We start from the raw sequence: 24,568 nt of genomic DNA, 5'->3' as shown, positions 1-24,568 counted from the left end.
GGACTGAAACTTTACGAGGTGTTAATTCAAATGACCCCAATTCATATGAATAACAAAGACAGCTGATTTAGGTTAAGGCAGATCCATAGGTCCACAGGTAAATGGGTACAGAACAAGCTAAAATTTTCAGATCTCCTGATTCATAGGAAGGTATTGTTTCCAAGTTTTTAAGAAACCTTACGCAGGATATTTGAAAGCAAGCATCTCCAAAAGCCTCCAAAGGCCTCCATTCCGACAGGGCAGGAGCAAAAGGTCAAGTCAAGGGCGCCACCCTCTAAGCAGCCGGGGTGTGGCCTGTACCTCTTCATTTCACAGCTTCTCCTCTCAGTGCATGCAGCTCTCTGCACATTTTCTTTTTTTTTTTAAAGATTTATTTATTATATATACAACATTTGGCCTCCATGTATGGCTGCAGACCAGAAGAAGTCACCAGATCTCATTACAGATGGTTGTGAACCACCATGTGGTTGCTGGGAATTGAACTCAGGACCTCTGGAAGAGTACTCATTGCTCTTAACCTCTGAGCCATCTCTCCAGCCCCACATTTTCTTATGTGCTAAAAATTTTGTAATTTCAATTGTATTTGTGGGAGATCGACCATGAGAATGATCTAGCAGAGATCTCTCTCCTGTTCCTGCCTCGACCCAGTGTCTCATGTATCCCAGGTTATCCTTAAACTTGTACCAGGGATGAGCTTGATTCTAATCCCTTTGCCTTTACTTCCCCAGTACTTGGAAACAACGAGAAAACATGAACAATAAACCCCTCTAGAGACCAAAATTCAGCACATAGGCAAACAGTAGAGGAGGAGCAGATATAAAAACAGTGCCCACGACGCTGAATTGACTCCAGCTGCTTTCCTTTTCAAGAAGCAAGGAGCCCAAGCAAACCACACTGTGAGATGTCAATTGCTTCCTATGTACTTAAGAGATCATAATAACAGACTCCTTCTACTGCTAGTTTCTTCTATGTACTGAGATCATGACAGGCTCCTTTTTTTTCATTATTCACCATTTTTTTTTATTTTAAATACCAACCAGTTTCCCCTCCTTTCTCTCCTCCCAATCCCTAACCTCCCTTTTACACCCCCATCTGCACCTTCTCTGTCTCCATTCAGATGGAGTAAGGAAGGTCTCTTACTTGCTTTGCTGATGGGAATCAGCAAATCAAGCTGAGGAACAACCAAGCTCCTCCCGGCTGCCTCAAGGCTGAACAAGACATCCCACCACAGGGAATAGGTTCCAATAAGCCAGCTTATGCACTAGGGACAGGTCCTGGTCCCACAGCTAGGGGCCCCACAAAAGACAAGCTACACAACTGTCACACAGATGCAGAGGACTTAGTTCAGTACCATCCTGGCTCCTTAGCTGACCATTCAGAGACAAACTCCTTCCAATTCTAATTTCTAAACTGTCTGGACACAGCCTTCAGAGCAAGAACCATGATGGAAGCTGTAAGTCTAGGCTTCAGAACAGATCCCACACTGTAGCTCACTAGATATATCTGGGCCAGACTCAAGAGAAAGGCTTATTAGACTTAAAGACACAACTCTTCATGGGTTTCAGTTTAGCCAGTCCTCACAATTACTCTTTCTAAATCAAGCTTTAAACTCATGAGGTTAAAAGAAGGTGACTCTAAAATAGCACTGTGTGCTTGAAATTTATGTAAGAGTTAAGACCTGCAGCTAGTTTTGCTAAAATCTGTAAAGATAAATTTAAGGTCTAAGATTTAAGTGTCAAGAATAATAAACATATTTCTCATAGACATTAATAAGGCTAGCACTTAGTACACACCAAAAAAGACCAAACATGACCAGAAACAACAGAACCCTTCTAAAAGTGATGAAGCTCTCTCATTGCTCCCTTTGATAATGCTGAATTAAGGCACATACTGATGAAGTGACCTACTCAGGACACAGAATTATTACACGGGCTGATCCCTTTACATGTATAAAAGGGGTTCCTGGCAAATCATAAACTGCCTTCAAACTGCACCACAAACACGTCTCTATTGTGCTCTGGTGAGGAAATGACAAACTGAATTTTTATAAAAATAATTTAGAGTCAAAATATTATTGTAATAATGTAGAAAATGTCTCATTCTCAGCTTAGTTTGAGAAACACTAGATAATTGAAATGTAGCATTTACTCTTAACTATATCTGATTTAAACTACTATTTATAATCTTGGTGGTTCGATTTAGATATCAGAACATTGTCAGGTTCAAAGATTGGAAAATATATAAAATATGGAAACCCACTTAACTTTTCATTTTTCCTTAATGATTCTTTAGCTAGTAAAACTATTATAAACAAATCACCACACAGGGTTTTATCAGACAATTCTAGGCATTTCCTCATGGTCAAGAGAGGATTAGCTGAAAACTTTTTCTGGGAATGAAATACACCACATATTCCTAAGAGATGTTTTCTTACCTGCTTATTTTCTCCAAATTCTTCTACACAGGTCCAGGCTGAAGAGACTGTGTTCCCTGTCTGTAAGCAGTGAAGACAGAAAAGAATTGAGTCCTTGGGTTAATGTTATCCCTATCTTGGAAGTGCATGGAATCCTTGATAACTTTAGTTGAAAACTTTTTGTTAGTAAGTAAGAAAAAAAATGGAGAAAAAGAGACAATTGCCAACCAACAGGTATCATTTCTTGACTCTGAAAAGATGGACAGAGAACTATTTCTGATATCTACATAAAAATCCTGAGTTAGTGCATCATCGGAAAAAGCATGTCAATTAAGGCCTTACTCATCAGTGGATTCGGGAAATACTCTCCTATTAAGAGAAAGGATTTTAAAAAGTTAAGCGAGGTTACATAACTTCAGAAAAGCAAAGAAATGTAAGCAAATTCAGGAAATGTAAATGTTTGTAGGTATAGCTACTTACACATGAGCTATCATTTCCTTCCTGCCTTTAGAAGAAATAGATGGACAAAATAATACTGAACTCAAGAAACTTTCCTGACAGTCACCTTTCCCTGGAAACTACCATAACCAAACACAGTTCCATGGCAACACCTGCATCTATTTTAGCTGCCATCATTCCATATGCCTTGAACCTTTCCATCAAGAAGATATATCCAACTCCATGCTAAGAAACTACATATACATGTCTGATGATCTCCAAAGGCACTGCAGAGTTTTAAATAATGTTTTAAAGCTAATTCAGTATAAAAATGTCACAATAAATTGTTAACACATAATGAACTAGGTAACAATCGATTCTGTTTTAAACACAAACACCTATCTGAAATCATTGACAACAGCTAAGAGAATAACGAACCATAGGGTAATGATTGTAAGACACATTGAAAATCCAAAGAGGTATAACTTTCTTTGAGAATTGTCTCTGTCCCTGCAAGGATTGGTCAATCCTCAAGAGGAAGATGACACAAAGGGGAAATTATACATGGAAAAAAATCACTGAAGTTCAGAGGTAACAAACTGAGAGTTGAGGAGGAGCTACTGTTAAGGCAAGATCAACCCTGGTAAAACTGAACTCAAGAAAACCAGCAGAGTGAACTGACCTCAAACAGATCAGTAGTGAGAACTGAACTCAAGAAGACCAGCAGTATGAACTGATCTCAAGTAGACCAGCAGTGTGAACTGAACTCAAGTAGACCAGCAGTGTGAACTCAAGTAGACCAGCAGTGTGAACTGAACTCAAATAGACCAGCAGTGTGAACTCAAGTAGATCAAGCAGTGTGAACTGAACTTAAATAGACCAGCAGTGTGAACTCAAGTAGATCAGCAGTGTGAACTCAAGTAGACCAGCAGTGTGAACTCAAGTAGATCAGCAGTGTGAACTGAACTCAACTAGACCAGCAGTGTAAACTGATCTCTAGTAGATCAGCAGAGTGACCTGAATTAGAGAGCTTCTCAATTCTCATTGGTAGTAAGACAATATAGACTTTTCAATCATTTTGCACCTCTGTGAAGAGAAAATAACTTCTCTATGAGTAAAGGTAACAGCATGTTAGACCTTAAATTATAATTTTTCATATGCAATATCTGGTATTCAATTAAAAAATCAGTTATACTAGAAAATAAACTAGATCATCTAGAGCAAACAAAAATAGCAGTCAAAAAAGCAGATCCCTAGGATATTTAAATGATAAAGCTTCAAACTGGATATTAAGATAATTATGTCTTGACAGTAACACATAAACCCACCATGTAAACCAGTGAGAAAACAGAGGACCCTGAAATAATTCATTCTTGACAGAGGTGATTACTAGTGTACATCAGAGGAAAGGCAGTGATAAGAAGTTGGGAATCTGTTACAGGATAAACTAAGCCTCTATCTTCCATGCTACACAAAAACCAACTTAAAATGGATCGAACATGTAATGTAGCTGAAGCTTCTATAGGGAAACATGTCAAGATACGGGATAGTAAGTGACTCTGAACAGCTTGGGACACAGTGGCAAGGACTGACAATGAGACTGCAATGGACTACGTCTCTGCACAGCAAAGCGGCAGAAAATGAAGAGAGAGCATTCCAGAATGCGAGAAAACCTGTCAGCTACTCAGCTGACAGGGAATTATTATCCAAAATACAGAACTCATCGAATTTGTTATCAAAAGAACAAATTATCCAACCAACAAATAGGCAAATGAATTGACAAGAGAGTTCTCAAAAGAAACATAAATGGCCAATAAACTTAAGAAAAGGTGTTCAGTATCTTAAACATTAATGAAAAGCAAGTACAAGGAATAATGATCTTTATCTATTGCTAGTATGGTGTGAATTAGTACAGACAGGTACTACGCCAAACAGTATGGAGTTTCCTCAAAAAAAAAAAAATCTAAGAATGATTACATGATCCATCTATACCAAACTTCTGGGATATACACAAGGTATTCTATGTCTGCAAACCCCAGACATATCTGTACATCCATGTTCACTGCAGTAACAGACACATTAACCAACATAATGAAATCAGCCCAGCAACAAATGACCAGATAAAGGAAATGTATCATATATACACAGAGGAGCTCTATTCAATCATAGGAATGAAATTATGAGGCTACTAAGATGGCTCAGTGAGTAAAACTGAGCCTATCAACCTGAGTCCAATTCCTGGGATCTACACAGTGGACGGAGAGAACTGATTCCTGTCCTTCTTCTGGATGTCGTGAACCCGTGTTCCCACACACATACACATGTACACATGCATAAACATATGGCATCTACAAGATAATGGACTGGACTGAAGATCTTCATGTTATATGATATAAACTCAGAAAGATAAATATTGCATTTCCTCTCATGTAAACTTTATATTTAAAAGCAAAGCCCCCACAAAAGTAGTGATATTACTTGGAATGAGAAATGGGACCAGTGGAATGACTGAAGAGTGACAGAGATTATTGGGGTAGATATAATCAAAAATATACCATACTTGTATGATACCATGATGTTACAATGAAGCCTACTTATCTTGTATGATTAGTGCACACCAAGGACCTGAGGAGATAGCTCAATAAACTGCCTACTGCACAAGTATAAAAGGACTCAGCGTGAGGTCCCAGCACCCACATCAAAGCTGGAAGGATATAATCTCAAAACTCAGAAAGTGAAGACAGGATCCTCAGGGTAAGCTAACAGAGAAAGGAGAATAACTAGAGAGCAAGAGGCCTTGCCTTAGTAATGAAGTGGAAACAACAGACACCAACCTCTGGCCTCCACACGCACACACACATGTCCATAAACAACAGACGCCAACATCTGGCCTCCACACGCACACACACATGTCCATAAACAACAGACGCCAACCTCTGGCCTCCACACGCACACACACATGTCCATAAACAACAGACGCCAACCTCTGGCCTCCACACGCACACACACATGTCCATAAACAACAGACGCCAACCTCTGGCCTCCACACGCACACATGTCCATAAACAACAGACGCCAACCTCTGGCCTCCACATGCACACACATGTCCATAAACAACAGACGCCAACCTCTGGCCTCCACATGCACACACACATGTCCATAAACAACAGACGCCAACCTCTGGCCTCCACACGCACACACACATGTCCATAAACAACAGACACCAACCTCTGGCCTCCACACGCACACACACACACACACACACATGTCCATAAACAACAGACGCCAACCTCTGGCCTCCACATGCACACACACACATGTCCATAAACAACAGACGCCAACCTCTGGCCTCCACATGCACACACATGTCCATAAACAACAGACGCCAACCTCTGGCCTCCACACGCACACACACACACACACACATGTCCATAAACAACAGACGCCAACCTCTGGCCTCCACATGCACACACACACATGTCCATAAACAACAGACGCCAACCTCTGGCCTCCACACGCACACACACATGTCCATAAACAACAGACACCAACCTCTGGCCTCCACATGCACACACATGTCCATAAACAACAGACACCAACCTCTGGCCTCCACATGCACATGCACACACATGTCCATAAACAACAGACGCCAACCTCTGGCCTCCACATGCACACACACACATGTCCATAAACAACAGACACCAACCTCTGGCCTCCACACGCACACGCACACACACACATGTCCATAAACAACAGACGCCAACCTCTGGCCTCCACATGCACACGCATACATGTCCATAAACAACAGACGCCAACCTCTGGCCTCCACATGCACACGCACACATGTCCATAAACAACAGACGCCAACATCTGGCCTCCACATGCACACACACACATGTCCATAAACAACAGACGCCAACCTCTGGCCTCCACACGCACACACACACATGTCCATAAACAACAGACACCAACCTCTGGCCTCCACACGCACACACACACACACACACATGTCCATGAACAACAGACGCCAACCTCTGGCCTCCACATGCACACACACACGTCCATAAACAACAGACGCCAACCTCTGGCCTCCACATGCACACACACACGTCCATAAACAACAGACGCCAACCTCTGGCCTCCACGTGCACATGCACACATGTCCATAAACAACAGACGCCAACCTCTGGCCTCCACGTGCACATGCACACACATGTCCATATAGTAAAAATGAGCATTCATATAGTGTTCCTATAGTGAGAATATTCATACATACACGCATGAAGAGCATAGGCAAATACACTAACAAATATGAATGGTAATAAATAAAAGTAGCTATGCCTAATATACTCAGGAATTCTAAGGTTAAAATTATTTAGAAGAAACTGGAAGTCCTAAATTGAGCATGGTGACACAGGTCTGTAATTCCAACTCTGAGGAGGCAGTAAGTAAAATTCCAAATCTGAAAAAAATATCCAAATGAATATTTCTTACCAGCATGCTAAGAAGGAAATACTCAGATTGAACATACAGGAGGGCAGAAAACACTGAAGGAAGTGTAAAGGCCTACCAGGTGTGTAAGTAGAATGATAGCGGCGGAGGAGAAGTAGATATCTGAAGACAATAGTGGACTTTTTTAAGACATGCTATAAAACCTGATAACATAGCAAAAATAATCTTCCAAATACCAAATATATAAAACACAAAACAAATAATTCCATCAGTATATCCACACAAAATCAGAATGTTTTTAGATAGATGCTTCTGTTTTTAATGTTTAAAACAAAATTGATTAATATTAACCTAGACCATATGATATATGCACATACATACACCACTAATTTATGCTAATGTGACACTCGTTCATTATGTGGTCCATGTGAGCACACAGGCCTCTGGTTTGTGCTTGTGTGACACTACAGAGTCATGGGGATGGCAGTACTCCATAACTGTAAAGAAATGGAATGGGGGCTGGTGGAGTAGGCAAAGCATTTGCTATGTAATTAAGCCTGATGAGTTCAGATACCCAAACCCCCTTCAAAAGCTGGATACAGTAATACTGTATTAAGCTTCTGTAATCCCAGTGCACTTAGATGGGGAAACTGGACTCAGAAACAGGACATAACCAAGCAGCTCCCAAGATAGCTAGCAGAAAACAAAAATAATCAAAACCCTTCTCTAAACAATGCAGAAGACATTCACCAACTCCTGAAAGCTGTCACAGGCCACCCAGACACGTCCTTCTCACACTCACATAAATACCACACACACGCACACAAACATTAAAAGAAGCTATTACAAGAGGGCTGTGCACTGGTTTTGTGGAAACCTAGTCTGTTTGGATGCTCACCTTCCTAGACCTGGAGGGAGGGGGGAGGACCTTGGACTTCCCACAGGGCAGGGAACCCTGACTGCTCTTTGGACTGGAGAGGGAGAGGAAGGGAGAATGAGGGGAGGGGGAGGGGAATGGGAGGGGGGGAAGGAGGTGAAAATTTGTAATAATAATAACAACAACAATAATAAAACAAGAGGGCTGTGCATGAGCTTAGTCTGGTAAAGTGATAGCTTTGCGTGCACAAGACCAAGACGATCACCATTACCCTCTACTACACAGGGAGTGTGAGGACAGCATGGGCTAGAAACCCTGAATCTGAAAGAAAAAGAAGGAGGGAAGGAGGGAGGGAGAAGAGAGGGAGGAAAGAACAGTTCTTCACAATTTGAAACAAGACACAAATGTAACAGCAAGTGAACAAAACTGCTACAAAACACCACATGGATCATCTCCAGAATCACGTTAAAGAACCAGACCAAAATATATAAAAATGCATAGATTTCAACAAAATACAAAATTAGAAGAAAGGCCAAATTATGGAAGAAAAGAGGATAATGTGTGAGAAGAAAATAAAAGCATCACCGAGTGCGCAGAAGACTACACACAACGTCACTAAGGTGACACAGTCTGTATACTTAGTTTACATGTATGAGTAAAAATTAAAAGCAAAACACTGGGAAATATGACACCTATTGATATAAAATATTCTTAATATATTAACTGTGATAAAATATAAATCCACTGATTCTAACAGGTTATCAAAACCAGTTAACACAAAGTAAAAGAGAGCCCAAATATGAAGACTATTAAAATCCCAATGGCTGTTTTCAGTACAAGTGTGGAATGGAAACACTAGACTACAGAAACTATCTTCTCTATGTGACACACCTGCTATCTACTCAACTGGAGTTTTATAATTTAGTTTAAATTTTTACTATCAATAAGAACAAGTCAAGCAGAGAAAAATACTGGAATTTAAATCATCATCAACTACTACGTCAGAGGAATACACCTCCCTCAGTATCAGCCATCCACTCACCACCGCTCATCACTTCAATGTTCCTGTGTCAGTGCCTACAATTTCCGTATCTCTAATTCTTCCTTCTTTCTACCCAAAATACAATCAAAATTGATTTTCCTCAGACTCTTTTAACCTTAAAACATATGTATTGCTTTCAATTATTTGAGAAGCAAAGGAGTATTAAATGACAAGCATTCACCTATATAAGGAAGGGCACAGAAACAACCAGTTCTCCATACACAAAACTCCTTTACTTTATAAATCTTTATGGATCAAAAATGTCTCATAGTAAATAGGCAGGCACTGTGGTACATAATGATAAATCTAGCACTCAGAAGTGGAGGCAAGATTACAAGTTTGAGGCAAGGCTAGCCTGGGCTACATAGTGAGTTCAAAGGCCAGCATGAGCTATGCATTAAGATCATGTTTAAAAACCATAAAATACACTGCCTAATAGGAAAGAGCCACATAAAACTCCTACATTAAACTGTAGCCTGATATATTATAATACAGAACAAATCATTTTTAGTGACAATGTCCAAAAGAGGCTGAGTGTAAAGAACCAGGCAGAGGACGGTAAGCAGGACGCCCTAAGGAGAGCTGGCAGCACTAGAAACCAGTGAGATGACGCAGGTGAGATAGATGACCGATGCAGGAGGTGCACACCCAGGGTACGGTGGGGAGGGGACACTAAAAGACAGAGCACTTAAACTAGAACTGGGACAGCATAATACTTAGACTAAAGTTTAAATAGTTTAAAGGCTGAGACAGGTCTAGAACCTTTCCATCATCTATCTCCCTAAAACACTCCTCTATTAGACTTACTTCCACCTCCTGGGACTGGAAAAATTTTTTTACAGTCTTTCTTCTACATGCCACCTCTTCATACATCTGAAGATAGCAACTGCATAAATACAGAAATTACAAACAAATCCCAGATATTTTAACTATCTGTTCTCTGCCTCATATTAGTTTCCAGAGTCTCAACAGTTGTCAAGGTTTAACTAGACCTGGTACCCAAAAGCAAAACCTCCACATGATCCCAACTGAATATAATTATTTAGTCTGGATTTTATGTAACTTTTCTGTTTTTCTCTGAATTATATGAAGACTTTGCAGAAAAGAATAATTGTTTTAAATCTGCTTTACAAAAAAGCAATACAAGCATTTCTTGGTGGCTTTCGTTCTTTGCCACTTTAGTTATCTAGGAATAAAAACAAAGAAAAGCATTTAATAAAGATGAGCAAGTTATGAAATTCAGAAAATGAAAACCCATGCTCATAAATAGAAAAAAATTAAGGCCTGGGTTCTGTTGTGAAATATTATAAGGTGTGTTATATTTCTCCTTACTGCTTTTATTTACAATGCAAAGACGTTACATTAGTTTGATTAAATAAAATTAGCCTGTGGTCAGGAAGCTCAGTCAGCAAGTAGCTGACAGGAAGTGGTAGGGAGGAGCCAGTAATCTTAAGTGGGAGCCCACTGCAAGGACTGTGAGTTTTTGGGAGATGCAGACAAGGAGAGCCTCTGAGCCAGCAGGCCTTCTCCTCAACCTATGAACCCTGAGCTCTGGAGAAGGCAGAGATCTAGACGAAGCTTCCCTCTGTGGCTGTGTGGGAACAGAAGCCTCTGGGGCCGCACTGCACTGCTGCTGGTAGCTGTGGAGCTGTAGTTGCTGATTAGGACAGCAGTAACTTAAGGGGCAGCCGCTGTATTAGATGAAAAAACAAGGCCCCTTCTATATTCTTTCAAATTCTCCCCCTAACCCATAATCATATCCTGATTTTTAAAAGATAACCATGATCTACTTAATTGTGATTGTTAATCATTATTGCTTTTTAAAGGAGCTTTATTATATATTTATATTGCCTTATAGTACTCTGGTTTTATTTGCCTAATTACGTTCTCCTTGTTTAATCTTTCAGTTTAATAACTATGCATTTTATGTTTTACATATTTTGCTAACAGGACTTTTAAATGCATCCCAGGATAAATAGATATACTTAAGGAATCCAATTATTTATGGATTATATAGTCTCACTATAATTATGCCTCATACACACACAGACTACACTTTAGAGTTGACTAGAGAATTTTCATCACATAACACTTAGCAGAATTTCAGAATCCCAAACTTACAAAACTGAAAACAAAACTCATTGTTCAATAAGACATTAAACAAAAGCTTAAGAAAATGAAATAATTTCCCTATTCCAATAACAGAGTATTTGTCATCAGTAAACTATTTTGAGTCTTTGAACATTTATGAAAGAGCCTGGCCATCTGCCCCAACTAATGTTAGTTAATGTAGCAACTTCCTGTTATAGCAAAACCACAAAAAAAATTACAAAAAAAAGAAAATCCAGAAAAGCTCCTTTGAAGGTTGTGTGTGTGTGTGTGTGTGTGTGTGTGTGTGTGTGTGTGTGTGTAAGCATGTGTGTACACCTGTGCCTATGCACATACAGAGGACAAAAGAGGGTACTAGGTCTCTTGGAGCTGTTAGAGGTCCATGGGACTTCAGGCTCATCGTGTGGGCCTTGGGATCCAGCTCTGGTCCTCATGACTGCATAAACATTCTTTACCTCTGAGGCATGGCTCTGTCTTCCCAATAGACTTCAGAGAAGTGAGAATGTTTTAATGCCGGTACATAATTGAGAGAAGTTACAAGCATCTACCTATATGTATTTGAGTACAAGAAATAAAAACAAGTATACTAAGTAAATCCCAGGCAAAACAAAAAAATAGAATAGGAAAACTTTCCCATATTTGTAATTCCCCTATGAACCAGGAGTCTTTACAGAACATAAAATCTATTTTTTCTTAAGACTTTCCTCTTTGCCTTTAAATTTTAAAGAAAAATGTTAATTTTTCATGTTCTGGCATCATCACTATGCTCATGCATGGTACACCTCAATTTTATAGAAATGAAACCATCAAGTAATTCTTTTTCTCTTTGGTTGGGATCCCACTAAGTGAACAGACATTTCTATGCTAATTTTTAGTATACTACACAATCTCAAACTTGTCTAATAAAGATTAATAATGGCATATCTGAACCTTATGAATTTAGTGTGTCTCAAATTTAATAAATTATTTACTACCGAACTGGTCCTTCTCCAGTCAAAAATTAAGAAAAGTAGAAGGGAGGGAAGTTATCCACATATATGACACACATTCTGCCAATTTTATGATATTCATTTTTCTTATGGTTTGGGTCAGTAAACAAATAGATATGAACATGTACTGCTGAAATAAAGTTAATATGAAAAAATAAGTTAACAGGCCCATGATCTTGAAATAATCCACAAGCAAAACAGGATTACAAAAAAAATGTTAATAGAAAAATATATAACACACTTTAAAATATGTTAATGAGCTGGGCAGTGGTGGTTCACACCTTTAATTTCAGCACTTGGAAGGCAAAGGCAGGCAGATCTCTGAGTATAAGGCCAGCCTGGTCTATAGAGCGAGTCCTAAGACAGGCACCAAAGCTACACAGAGAAACCCTGTCTTGAAAAACAAACAAAATCAAAAAACAAAAGAGAACAAAAAAACAAAACAAATATATGGTAATGAAAAATCAAAACATAAGACAGAAAAGGTAAAAATAACCACAGGCATACCTTGTATTTAAAAGAAAAAGCTAAAGTTCTATATCATGGGTTTACAGTTTTTACTAGTTCATGTTGTCAGCTACATAAAGTGTAGCTCCTACACAAAGACCAGCTATGAATTTGTAAAATGTTATTTTTTTCCTATTTTCTGTAAGTGTTGATCTGCAAGGTCAGTGTGCTGGGCTGTCTATACAACTCAGGAGCGCAAGCTGTTCTTCTGGGACTGGAGCTGCAGATGGCTGAGCCTCCCTCCATGTGGAAAACAAACCTAGGTCCCCTGCAAGACCAGCATCTCTCCACTAAGAGAGCACTCAAGCCCAAAGTTACATTATTTTAAAAACTACATTATTTACATTATTATAAAAATTAAAGTTCCATTATTTTATCAGGCCATCTGTTAGCAATCAGCTAATGTTCTGCGGTGACTGTGGACCCACACATTTATTTCTCTGGGCAGAAGGGCATTGTGCAGCTGACAAGAGAACTAAGAACGACGGGTACAACTAAGCTCTATGCCCAGTCCCGTTCCAATACACTTTTAAAGATTTTAGTCTTTCAAATTATGTTTACATGTGTGGATCTGTGCATGTGAGTGCAGTGCCCTTGGAAGTCAGAGAGGGTGATGATGGACCCCACCCTGCTCAGAGTTGCTGTGAGCCACCTGACATGGGGTCTGAGGAGAACCTTGGGAGTCCTCTGGCAGAGCAGCAAGCACTCTTCCCTGCGGAGCTCTCCTCCTGCCCCATCCTATACACTTGTTAGTCTAAATTATAGACAGAATTATAACACACGTCATTATATTATCAGTGTGGTAGAAATACTATGACTATTAAATCAAATCAATATATAACAGGTTATATTTAGTTACCTAACAATTTGCTTCCTTGAAATATGAATTATTGCCTAAATAAAAATCCAATTGCTGGTTATTATACTTCAAGTATAACTTTCTAGAAGACAAATGGGGCCACGTGTAATTAATACAAGTACCCAATAATAACCATTTTAAAGAGCACAAACACCCAAGTAGATACTGATATTCTCATTTCTTAAAACTTCTGGTTGAAGTAACTAAGATTTGAAACAATTGTGCTTCCTTCTGCAAGCCTACAGGCAAGCCTATTATTCTTGAGGTAGCATGCTACCAGGGTTCAGACAGAGGACACCTCTACACGAAGGGTAAAGTCTAGGACTGGTGAGATATTCGATATTAGCTACTAAGTTTATCTGACTTTAAGCAAGTTCCTATAAGTAAGGGTATATAATAATTTTAGAACATCGGAGTACAAAATGGATGGACATAGTAATCTCAGCATTTGGGAGGTAGAGGCAGAAGGACCAGATGTTTAACGCCTGCCTCAACCAAATAGCAAGTTTGAGGCCAGGCTGGGATTCATGAGATCCTCCCCAACAAGAAGAAAAAAAGAGTAATAAAATAAATCCTTATGAGTAAAGCCTTACTGTGAACACCTGCCTCTAGTCACTAGTCCACTTACTACGTTAGAGTCTCAGCGAACTGTTGCTGCATAGTAAATACTAATTCACCAGAAATAGACGCAGGAAAGGTGGAAGAAAACCATCGTCCATGCTCATACTAGTATTCCAGACTCAAAACCAAAAATAAAAACAAAAAAAACTTTAAAATCCACATGAAAACATGTACTTAGGCGACACCATGTGGCAGAACTATGAATTGCTGCTAACATCCACCATGTGTGGTAATACACTTGAATATTTAATATGAAGGAAAATTTAAAACCATTGCTTAAAATGAGTTAAATGACCAAGCTAGAAAATCAACTATCGATACAAAAATACCTACTAATGAATATATTAAAGAATGAATTTTAGAAATGTATTGGGCACAGTTATGGGAGGCACAGAGGTTCTCGTCCACACAAGAATGTTAAGCACACAGGATTGTTTCTTCAAAGGGAGGAGGCACAACTTGTCAACTTCCCAGAAGGCTGGTAGTGAACATGGTTTTACAGCCTGGTGACACCTGCACTTTCTGTGCGGTCAGCACTCGAGCTTGTCCAATCTATAGAACCATCTTTATGGAAGATGTCACACGTACTTCACAAAGAGTTCCAATGTAGTCATATCTTCAGTTGGATTGTGCACACAGGACTGAGTTAATTATCACCAGGTAAATTTTCACAAGATTATGCTGTGCTTAAGTGTGCCTTTAAAAAATTACCTGTAGTCAGACTCCCAAAGATTGAATGAATACAGGCTACAGACACGTTGAACAAAACTTTCTTGTCTCCTACGGATTGTTACTCTGATGGCCATGATGGCTGCAGAGACCCCAACACACAAAGATACTAAGAAATTATAGTATAAAGGGTCAAGCTAATTTAATTTATAAGCAAAATTACAGGAGTTGTTAATATTATTAATAAATATAACTACAAAACAAATATTGGCCTGATGTATTTTAATACATATCAGTAGTTTTTTTTTTAGAAACTGTTATAAAAAATGTTTCTGAACTTCTAAATGTTTTATGGAATTTACAATCTTCATTTGTCTACAATTTACAGGAAACTTTTTAAAAGAAGACAACCAAGAGGATGTGCTGTAACAAAGGAGTTGGATGACTGACTCCTTCACTTTTCCGTAACTGTTGATCAGTTATGAAAAACATACAAATCACAGCATACAGGAGGCAGAGGCAGGCAGATTTCTGTGATTATGGAGCCAGTCTGGTCTACATAGTGTGTTTCAGTCAGAGTTACAAAGTTGAAACACTGTCTCAAAAAAGACATACATAAGTTTTGAATTATAAAAGAAATAATATGCCAATAAAAGGTTAGTTCTTAGAAAAGAAGCTCCTGGCTTTAAATTATCAGAACCCAGATATGCAGGTTGACAGATATAAATATGGGAAGTGGCATTTTTGGTCATGCACAGACACCTGAACAGGTCCTTTAATAATTTAAGAGAAACTATAAATTTGTGAGATAAAAAGAATCCTCAGAAACCAGATGTGGTGGCACTCCTTTAATCCCAGCACTCAAGAGGGAGAGGCAGGAAGATCTTCTTTGAGTTCAAGACCAGTCTGGGCGACAGTATCAAGTTTTAGGCTAGCCAGAGCTATCTCAATAAAATAAAATAAAATAAAAACAACAATCCCTAGAGTCCACCAAATAAGCCTGACATTGCAGAGGTGACGGTACTGAAGTCTGAGACCAGATGACATTCACATGCTGACACTTGGGCGGCAGGACTCTTGTGCTTTCGTTTCAGCTTTCCACTAAGCCGCTTCATTCACATTAAATTAAGTATTTGTGGCCTATTAATTAAAATAAGTGCTATCAAGATGAGAATAGGATAAATATGAGGTCATCAAAGAATCTTTAAAAAAAAAAGAAAATTCCAATTGGAATACATGCATCCATTTCAAAAGAACTAGTCCCTCTTCAAGGGTCAGAGACACATAGTTGAGTTCATGGAATTTGGGTCTTATCATTTGGTCACGTGAAGGTGGGCTGTGTGAAAAGTGAAAACTGAGAATGTTAAAGCTGAGGGCTACTTCTCTCTTAGGTGCATTTTAAAACAAGTTCAACTCTTTTAAGTATGGCCTGAGACCGTATAAAAGAGCTCTCCCTTAAATCTAGAAGGAATACATCCTGAAAGTATTTTCTTCTCTATAAAGAAAAGTTCCATTGTAATATAACCATTATTTTATATTTAGCTTAAATATCTATTAAAATTATTTAATAAAAACAAGTTTTTTATTTCTAAACAATTTATTGACAAATTTTCTAAATGTAAATGCTGTTTATGTTTTATACTTTGCCCATCAATCTGGAAATAACAGCTCATGAGAAAAAAAGCACCAATTATCTTTCAGGTAAAAGACTCACAACAGTGACACTTTTTTTCCTCGGCATCTAACCAAAATCGTGTGACACAGAGAAATCAAACCCTAATTTACGTGTGAAGACAGAAAATAAAATATTTACAAAATTCCATTAAACAATAGAAAAAATAAGCCCTGTGTAACATTGCAAATGTTAACACAATACAGATCAGCTGCAGATTACATGCTGAGAAAAGCAGTGGCGTTAAAAACATGAACACTGACACATGAAATGTTTCTACAAAGTAAAATTATCTAGAAAAAATTACTTGCTCAGAGGAAAAGTACAGTCAAGAAAGTAATCATATAAATTGTTTTAAGCAGAAAGATGAAAGAAATTTCAATTAACTAATGCCACACCTCAATTTCTTCCTAAAATCTGCTAGAAACCATTAAAGCAAACCTGACCAGAGTTCCCTGCCATGAGCCCACCACCATGCTGCTTTTCTAAAAGATGTGCCTTTTAGAAAGGCATCTCGAGGCTCCTTGCTCTGCTCAGAAACTCTTAGGAGTTACAAGTCAGAGAGCAGAAGCTGAACCCTTCACTTTATCCCCAAATAGCAGCATATGTATAGAATTTATGCATCTATCTTCTTCACTGCACTCTGACCCGTCAAGAAAAAAGAAAAAAAAAAAAAAAAACCTTTAACTCCCAAAGCTTGAGAAAGTATCCTAACACACAGGAGACCTGCAAGAGGCCTGTCTTGACTGTGAACTTCACTGGTCATAACCAAAGCAGCAGCACACAAGCCAGATAAGAGTTTCAAACAGAAAAACTAACCAGTGTTCAATTAACTTATGCCACATCTTCTCAATTTCCTCAATTCTTAAAATCTTGCAGAAATCACCAAAGCAAACCTTCCCAAAGTGACCTGAAGATACTTTCCAGCAGAGAATCTCATCCCTGTTTTTTAAAACAAGTGGTCATAAAAGAAAAACAAAACCCTGCTACAATTATCAGTGAACATCACACAGGGAAACAGGAAGGGTGCACCATGCTTGGCTATCTCTCTTCTTCATCATCTTATTTTCCAGCAAATTATTTTGAAAAAGCATAATCATCTAGAAAAGCAATTGCAGTACTGAAATGTCCAGGTTCAAAAGAGAGTCACATTTAAAAAGAAGTGATACGCAATAATCTCAAACGTCGCCACTGACCCAACGTTAAGTATAAAACTTGTTGCGAGGGCTAGTTCCAGGACAGGCTCTAAAAACTACAGGGAAACCCTGTCTCAAAAAACAAAAAAACAAAAAAACAAAAAAAAAAAACTTGTTATCCTAACATACACACCTGCATCTGACCCACTAAACTCTGTGATTTCAAGGACAGTTTGAGTTAACAGGGCAAGATCCTGTCTCAGAAACATAGATGCAAAAACAGGTAAACTCACTAAAGTTATTTCACATAAAATAAAATGGAAGTATTTGTAGTTTTTAAAAATAAGCACTGTATTTCTAAAACTAAGTGAATGAATGCATGCTGTTTCTCCCACTGGGTGACTGACATGAGGAAGGTTACTCTCACATGAAGACAGAAGACAGGCTTTAATTTTGAGGTAAAAATAAAGAGGGCTATATTAGAGATTAACTCTTAACCCCCTTTTGGCTTTCATTCTACTAAAGCATTTTAATCAGAAAAAGACTTGGCTTTAGAAGGGACAGAATCTATACATTTTAACCACTACGAGGTTCTTTGAGTCAGGAGTGACTTGAAGTGAATAGATGGCTTCTAAAACTCATTCAGTTATCTACTATCCCTAAAGGACTGCATCTTTTCTTTAAAACAAATATGGTCACTGAAACACAGAACATCTTTTAGTTCCCATTCAAGTTTCCAAATTTGAAATATGGGGATAGTAAATCCAGGACATCACAAGACTGCCAAAGCTTACTACATCAGACTGCGTTTAGCTTGGCGGTATCTGGCTCAGCAATGTGGTTTAAAGAAAACAACCAAGACGGAACTGTGCAATGATGACTGAAAAGGAAAAGAGACTGCACTGCAGAGCTGGAAGGAGCATCCCAGCAAGCTGTAAGAGAGATCACATGCCCAAAGAAATTATCTGTAGGTAACTGACACTCTGCAAAATTATATCTCTGAAATGGTTTTTTAAAAATAAAACCAAAAGATGTATTAATCTAGTAAAAAAAAAAAAAAAAAAAAAGAAGTATTTGAAGCACTCTTAAGACTCAGTAACCACCTCTCAAAACCTCAGGAAAAAAACCAGTGGTGAGCAGACTGAAGAGACGAGAACACTCGTGCCCTCACCAACCCTCTCTAGGACACATCTCTACCACCAACCAACCCGTCTCAGCTGTGGCATAAGACTTCCCTTCTACCTACGGGTAAAAAGTACTGGGAAGGAAGGCGTCAGCCCTTTAATATCTGCCCCTGAGGACCCAACATTACTGAGGAAAGATCAAGACAGGACACTACTACCTAACAGCCACATGGTACACAGCACCTCCTGTCTACGCACACTGCCTGACCCTGCTTGAAGATCTTTCATAAAGACCTCATCTATGCTTTCTGACCAAGGTTTTCTAGATTCCTGGTCTAGACTTTCCACTTCCTTTGTCTCCTATTCTTTGCTTGCCTAAACAACATTATCAACTGCCTCCATTTACACTTTAGTCAAGCACAATAAGCATAGTTGTACAGCACTCCCTACTTAGAGCCTCAGACCTGGTTACCGGGCCCAAATACGCTCCAGTGTTTACTATAATGTTTTTTGAAAGTCTGAGGATTTAATACAGGGCCATGCACCTACCAAGGCATCTCAGTCCAATTTCTTTTAACAGTTATATACTAATCATATCCTATTAATTCTTCTCCCTAGTGATGAACAAAAACAAGAAAAATACATAGAAATGAAAAGTTTTCTATATTTTTAAATTAACAGTTTTGATACAAGACTAATAAACTCCAAAATGAGTGATTTCAGCCATGTGCACACACACTTTAGCAGGTGGCTAATCTGTGGCATGCGGAATGCATACAACCTGGTGTTGCTATGCACAGAGCCAAACACAAAACTGTAAACTTACTCTAAACATTGACATTTGTTTTGGAATTTTTAACCTCAACTGTGCAGCTCTCCAGTGTGAACTCTGTATATGACAGTACTGTGCCACAATGTGACAGGCTGGACACATCTGCCAGAGTGCTGGCTAATTTTATGTAAACCTGACATAGGCTAGACTCTTAGGAGACACTCGGTTGAGAAAATGTCCCGCCTAACTGGCCTGTGGTAATTCTCTTCAATGACTGACGTGGGAAGGCCCAGCTCACTGTGAATGGTGCCACACCTGGGCTGGCAGCTCTGGGTGCTGTAAGAAGGCAGACTGAGCCCCTAAACAGCATCCCTTCAAGTCCTCCTGCCTCCAGCTTCCTGCTTGAGTTCCTGCACCGACTTCCTTCACAGACTGTGATGTGGAAGTGTAAAGCCACACAACCCCTTCCCTCCCCAATGTCACTTTGGCCTTAGTATTTTATCTGAGCAACAGAAGCCATAACTGAGACACACAGCTAATCTTATCTCTGAACAAAACAAATCAGGACTAGCCTAACTTTTCCTAGATCAGTAATAGTGAACTATATAGCCTATGGGCTGAACTGAAAAGACCCCAGAGGGAGTTAAAAGGCTGATGAAGAGCTCCTGACTGCATGCAGAACCTGTCTCTATGTGGCAACTGAAGGGCAACCCTTTTTCCCCATAGAAGTATGTTGTAAACAGAATACAGATAAGGACAGCCCCAGAGGGTTATAATGTCTTTTTCTTTAGACTACTAAGCAAGCATGGTTTATATATTCTAATTCTTAATCATCTCTCCAACTTTTAAGAAAATGGGGTTCCTTAAAAACATGAAATTTGAAGAGATTTGTCATCAACATCTCTTAATGATGCTTTTTACCTTTCATGAGTAGTAATGACAAATTTCCAGATTGGTGAGCGTAAAGCCATGTCTACACATGACCCACATGAAAAGTCTGCCATTTTTATGAATCTCTAACCTTTTCCACCAAAAATTCATTGTGTAGACTTCACCAAAGATGTAAGGACAGAATTAAAAATTGGTTCACGTGACAAATTCTGTAGCATACATCAAAATTTTTATCAAATGAGAATTAGTCATTATGAAACAATTAAGTAATGAAAAGGGGCCTGAACTTCATAACCAAAGCTCAACTTCCCTCTCAGTAAGTAGTGCTTGAAAAGCAAAATGTAGGAAAATTATATAGGAGCCAAGTCTCATGAAAATTAACTATGAGCTTTGAACTTGTGGTCCTTCTGCTCTGATCTCAGAGAGCTGAGAAAAAGGTAAAAACTCACTACTGACAGTCAGAGTTCAAATCATGACTGTATAATCAATTTAACACAGTATTCTCTATTGTCAACATATCAAGTCTTCTAAACTTACCCAAATGAAGCAGTGTGAACTGGGCTGCCAGTTCCTTTGCATCTTCCAGCGTAGTGCAGAGTTTATCTGGCATGAAGTAACTCTGGGATCCGTTTGCAATCGCAGGAATAACTATCTTATATACCAAAAGTACTTTTCCGTCTTGACTGGTTGTTGAATATAAATAATATTCTGGTGGTGCCCAATTATTCTTGTTGCAGTAATAATCCAAGTGCATCACTGCAGAATTAAAATGATTGGATTTTAAAGAATACATACTAATTGGGGTAAGCTTTGTTCCAGGAAAAAAAGGGTAAGTACATCTTTCAATTTCAGGGGGGCTGGGACTATGCTGACCGTTGAGGCGAGTGGGAAGAGCTGGCGGCTTGCCTAGAGTTTTGGAGTGGCTCTCTTCTTTGTTAGCATATACAAGCAGGTTTTCTGAATTTGGGCTGATCTGGCCATTAAGATGCTGTCGCCAAGTATTCTCTTTATTCACTGGCTTTGCCAGTGTTACCTCAATACTGGCCCCATCAATGCACTTTCCATTCATGACAGACATAGCGGCCACTGCGTCTTCTCGGTTGAAGAAGTGAACAAAGGCATAATCTCTAAGTTTCTTTACTCGTTCCACTGCACCAGGTTTGAATTTATTGAATTCTGCTTTAATCGTTTCCTCTGTAGTTGAAATCATTAAATTTCTTACATAGAGAACTTTAACTCTCTGCATGGTTTCCTCATCAACTTCTTTCTCTGGATCAGCCCAATCTACCTGAATGGTGTGGCCCCAAAGTTGAAACGTTCCTGAAAAAAATTCATGAATTGATTTCATATTAACTAAAGCAAAGAATACAAGTTTAAAGAACTACATAAAATAATTTCTCAAAGAAACTCAAACATATATCAACATATCTGACTAACCATTTACGTCCACTTACACCAAAGTTGTTACTAAAGCAAACTTAATCAGAACTTATGACAAAATTTAGGAGTTGGTAACACAAGCAAGACTTTAAAAATTAATTACTGTTAGAATTAAATAATGCTCTTGCTCAATTCTTATTGGACATAATTAGCAAAGTTAAAATTATATACACATTAAAGTATCAGTTAAAGTATATACATATTCAGTAATTACCAAATGTAACTTATTTTGTAGGAACAATTTCTCATATCTTATAGTCATTTAATTTACTTCCTCATTAAAACAATTCTTCATTCCTCTTCAAGTGGCATTATATATCTCACTAATAATGCTCTGTCACTTACTGTTGTTTATCCATATTCATAAGGGGATGAATATGTAAAGTAACCACACAAGGGCTATCTTACCTGGAATCAGCTTTCTCCTGGCCATTGCAGCAGCCCTGTGGGACTCATACTCAACAAACGCAAAGCCACGGTTCTTGGTCTTGTCAGTTGCACTTGGATAAACAATCACATCCACAACACCTTCTGTGACTTTCTTCATCTCATCCAAGATTTCTTCCTTTTTCTTTTCTTTGGGAATTGCTCCAATAAATAACCTGCAGTTATCCAAGCTAACACACACACCGATAAACTTCCCTGGTCGAATCTCATGGTTGTTAAGAATGCGGATGGCTAGCTGGGCTTCTTCTTTACTGGTGTACATCACAAACGCATAGCCTCTGTTTTCACCACTGAACTCCATCATCAGCCGAAACTCATAAATCTTCCCAGCCCTTTCAAACACAGGAACCAGCTCATCTTCATACATGTCACGAGGTATCTTCCCAACAAAAACCTCACAGCCTCTGGGGGGAGGCGGACCTTCCCAACCTGAGAAAACGAAATAAACAACTGGAAATTAAATTCTAAAAAGCTATATTCATATCTGAGTCATTTACTCAGTCAACAAATTGGCTTTATCAGCCACCTATATGGCAAGCAGTATTCTAAGTGTTGAGGATACAAAAATTAAGTTCCTTTCCTTGTAAAACTCATTATAACAAAACTCCAGGAGACAGTGTGTGAATGATAAAATGCTGTGAGGGAAACACAGCCATATAAGAGGAAGATCTGAGCACAGAGTTTATGCAGTGACCTGAATGAAGCTAAGAGGGTGGAGCAGAAGAAAACCAGATACAGATGCCTTCCCGCCTATTGTAGATGGAGAACAGTAACAGGTGGTGCAGCAACCAAGGAAGCTGGAAGCAAGCGTTTTATTTACTCATTTGGAGATTCTGAGCAAAGAAATGTGTGGTTCAATGGTAAGATCCGTGCCTATATGAATCTCGTTACATAAACACTAGGCCTCTACTCACTGCTCTTTCAAGGTTCTCCCCAAATGACTTGTCTTTAATGCCTTGAGTATACTTTTCTCTGATGCCCTGAATCCTGATTTCTCAATCCAAACCATGTTATTTCCCAATCACTTTTAAACGAGAGCAAGGTTTTAAATAAATGCATAATTTCTTTCAAAATCACAGCTGAAACTGGTAGGGATGTTTGTGAGAATACATGCCTCATCTAAATAACTATGTTAAAGATTTAAACACAGATAAGCAAAACCCACCTGGAGGTGGACCACCAAATTTCCTCTGACCGTTTTCTTGCACCATGTTGTAGCCAGTCTTCTCCATCAGAGCCAGCAAGGCCGCTTCATTCTGAGTACCAGTGCGTACTTTCCCGCAGCCATTTGTTCCATCGGCGTTCTCTTCATTCATGGCTACAATTCCTAAGACAAATCAAGTAACTGTAAGTCCACAACTCAGCTCCAGGATGCTGGGGAGCATTTCTTTGGATTAGATGAAGCCAAGGACAACGTGGCTGACAGGTGAGGTGACCAACCTTCACTACTCCCCTTTAGGGCCCACACCAAAGCTGGAGACATGCTCAGTGGTTAAGAGCACTTGCTGCTCTTCCAGTGAATCTGTGATGGATTCTCAGCACCACACATGTAACTCCAGTTCTGTTACACAGTTCCAGGGATTCAATGCTCTATTCTGATCTCTGTGAGTATGCATGTGATACACAAACATACATACAGGCAAAATACACATAAAACAAATTTAATGAAAACATTTGAAATAAAAAGAACGTCATTCCTTTGTACTGAATACAGAAAATCCTCAAAGAACACTCTAGAGAATACTATAATACCAATTGCAAATGTTGGAGTTTTTTTAGATAAGCAAATATACATTGATAATTTTTTACATGGGCATATAAAAATTGTGGGCCATTTACAAGTAACTTTAAAAATTGCAATCACTGGTGAAAACATACTTTTCTTTCTCAATTCTCTGTGTATTCTTTCAGAAGAGGCCTCCAGGCAGGATGTCTTTATTTGTTTGCTTGGTTTTGTTTTGAGAGAGGCTCTTTCTTACCTCTGCAACCCAGCAGGCCTTCAACTCACAGCAATCCTCCAAGTGCTGGGATTAAAGCATGCCTAACCACTCCTAGCTTCATACTGTTCCTTACGACCAACTCCAACCAATTTAGACAGTCACCATGGAAT

General features: G+C 38.9%; 1 protein-coding gene across 1 annotated transcript in view; it reads right to left on the bottom strand.

Moving 5' to 3' along the window:
- Nucleotides 1-24,568, bottom strand: part of Rbm46 (RNA binding motif protein 46) — a 34,414-nt gene that overhangs the window by 3,801 nt on the left and 6,045 nt on the right. The window contains exons 2-4 of the mRNA XM_038348019.1: nucleotides 23,624-23,785; nucleotides 22,420-22,887; nucleotides 21,109-21,891 (exon numbers count right to left, since the gene is read on the bottom strand). Of these exons, the coding sequence (XP_038203947.1) occupies nucleotides 21,109-21,891; nucleotides 22,420-22,887; nucleotides 23,624-23,774 (1,402 nt within the window). The 5' untranslated portion in view covers nucleotides 23,775-23,785. The remainder of the gene's footprint in view (nucleotides 1-21,108; nucleotides 21,892-22,419; nucleotides 22,888-23,623; nucleotides 23,786-24,568) is intronic.

Source organism: Arvicola amphibius, chromosome 11 (assembly GCF_903992535.2).
Source record: "Arvicola amphibius chromosome 11, mArvAmp1.2, whole genome shotgun sequence".
NCBI classification, from domain to species: Eukaryota; Metazoa; Chordata; class Mammalia; order Rodentia; family Cricetidae; genus Arvicola; species Arvicola amphibius.
The sequence above is the reverse complement of the archived record's forward strand: the minus strand, read 5'-3'. Positions and strand labels throughout refer to the sequence as shown.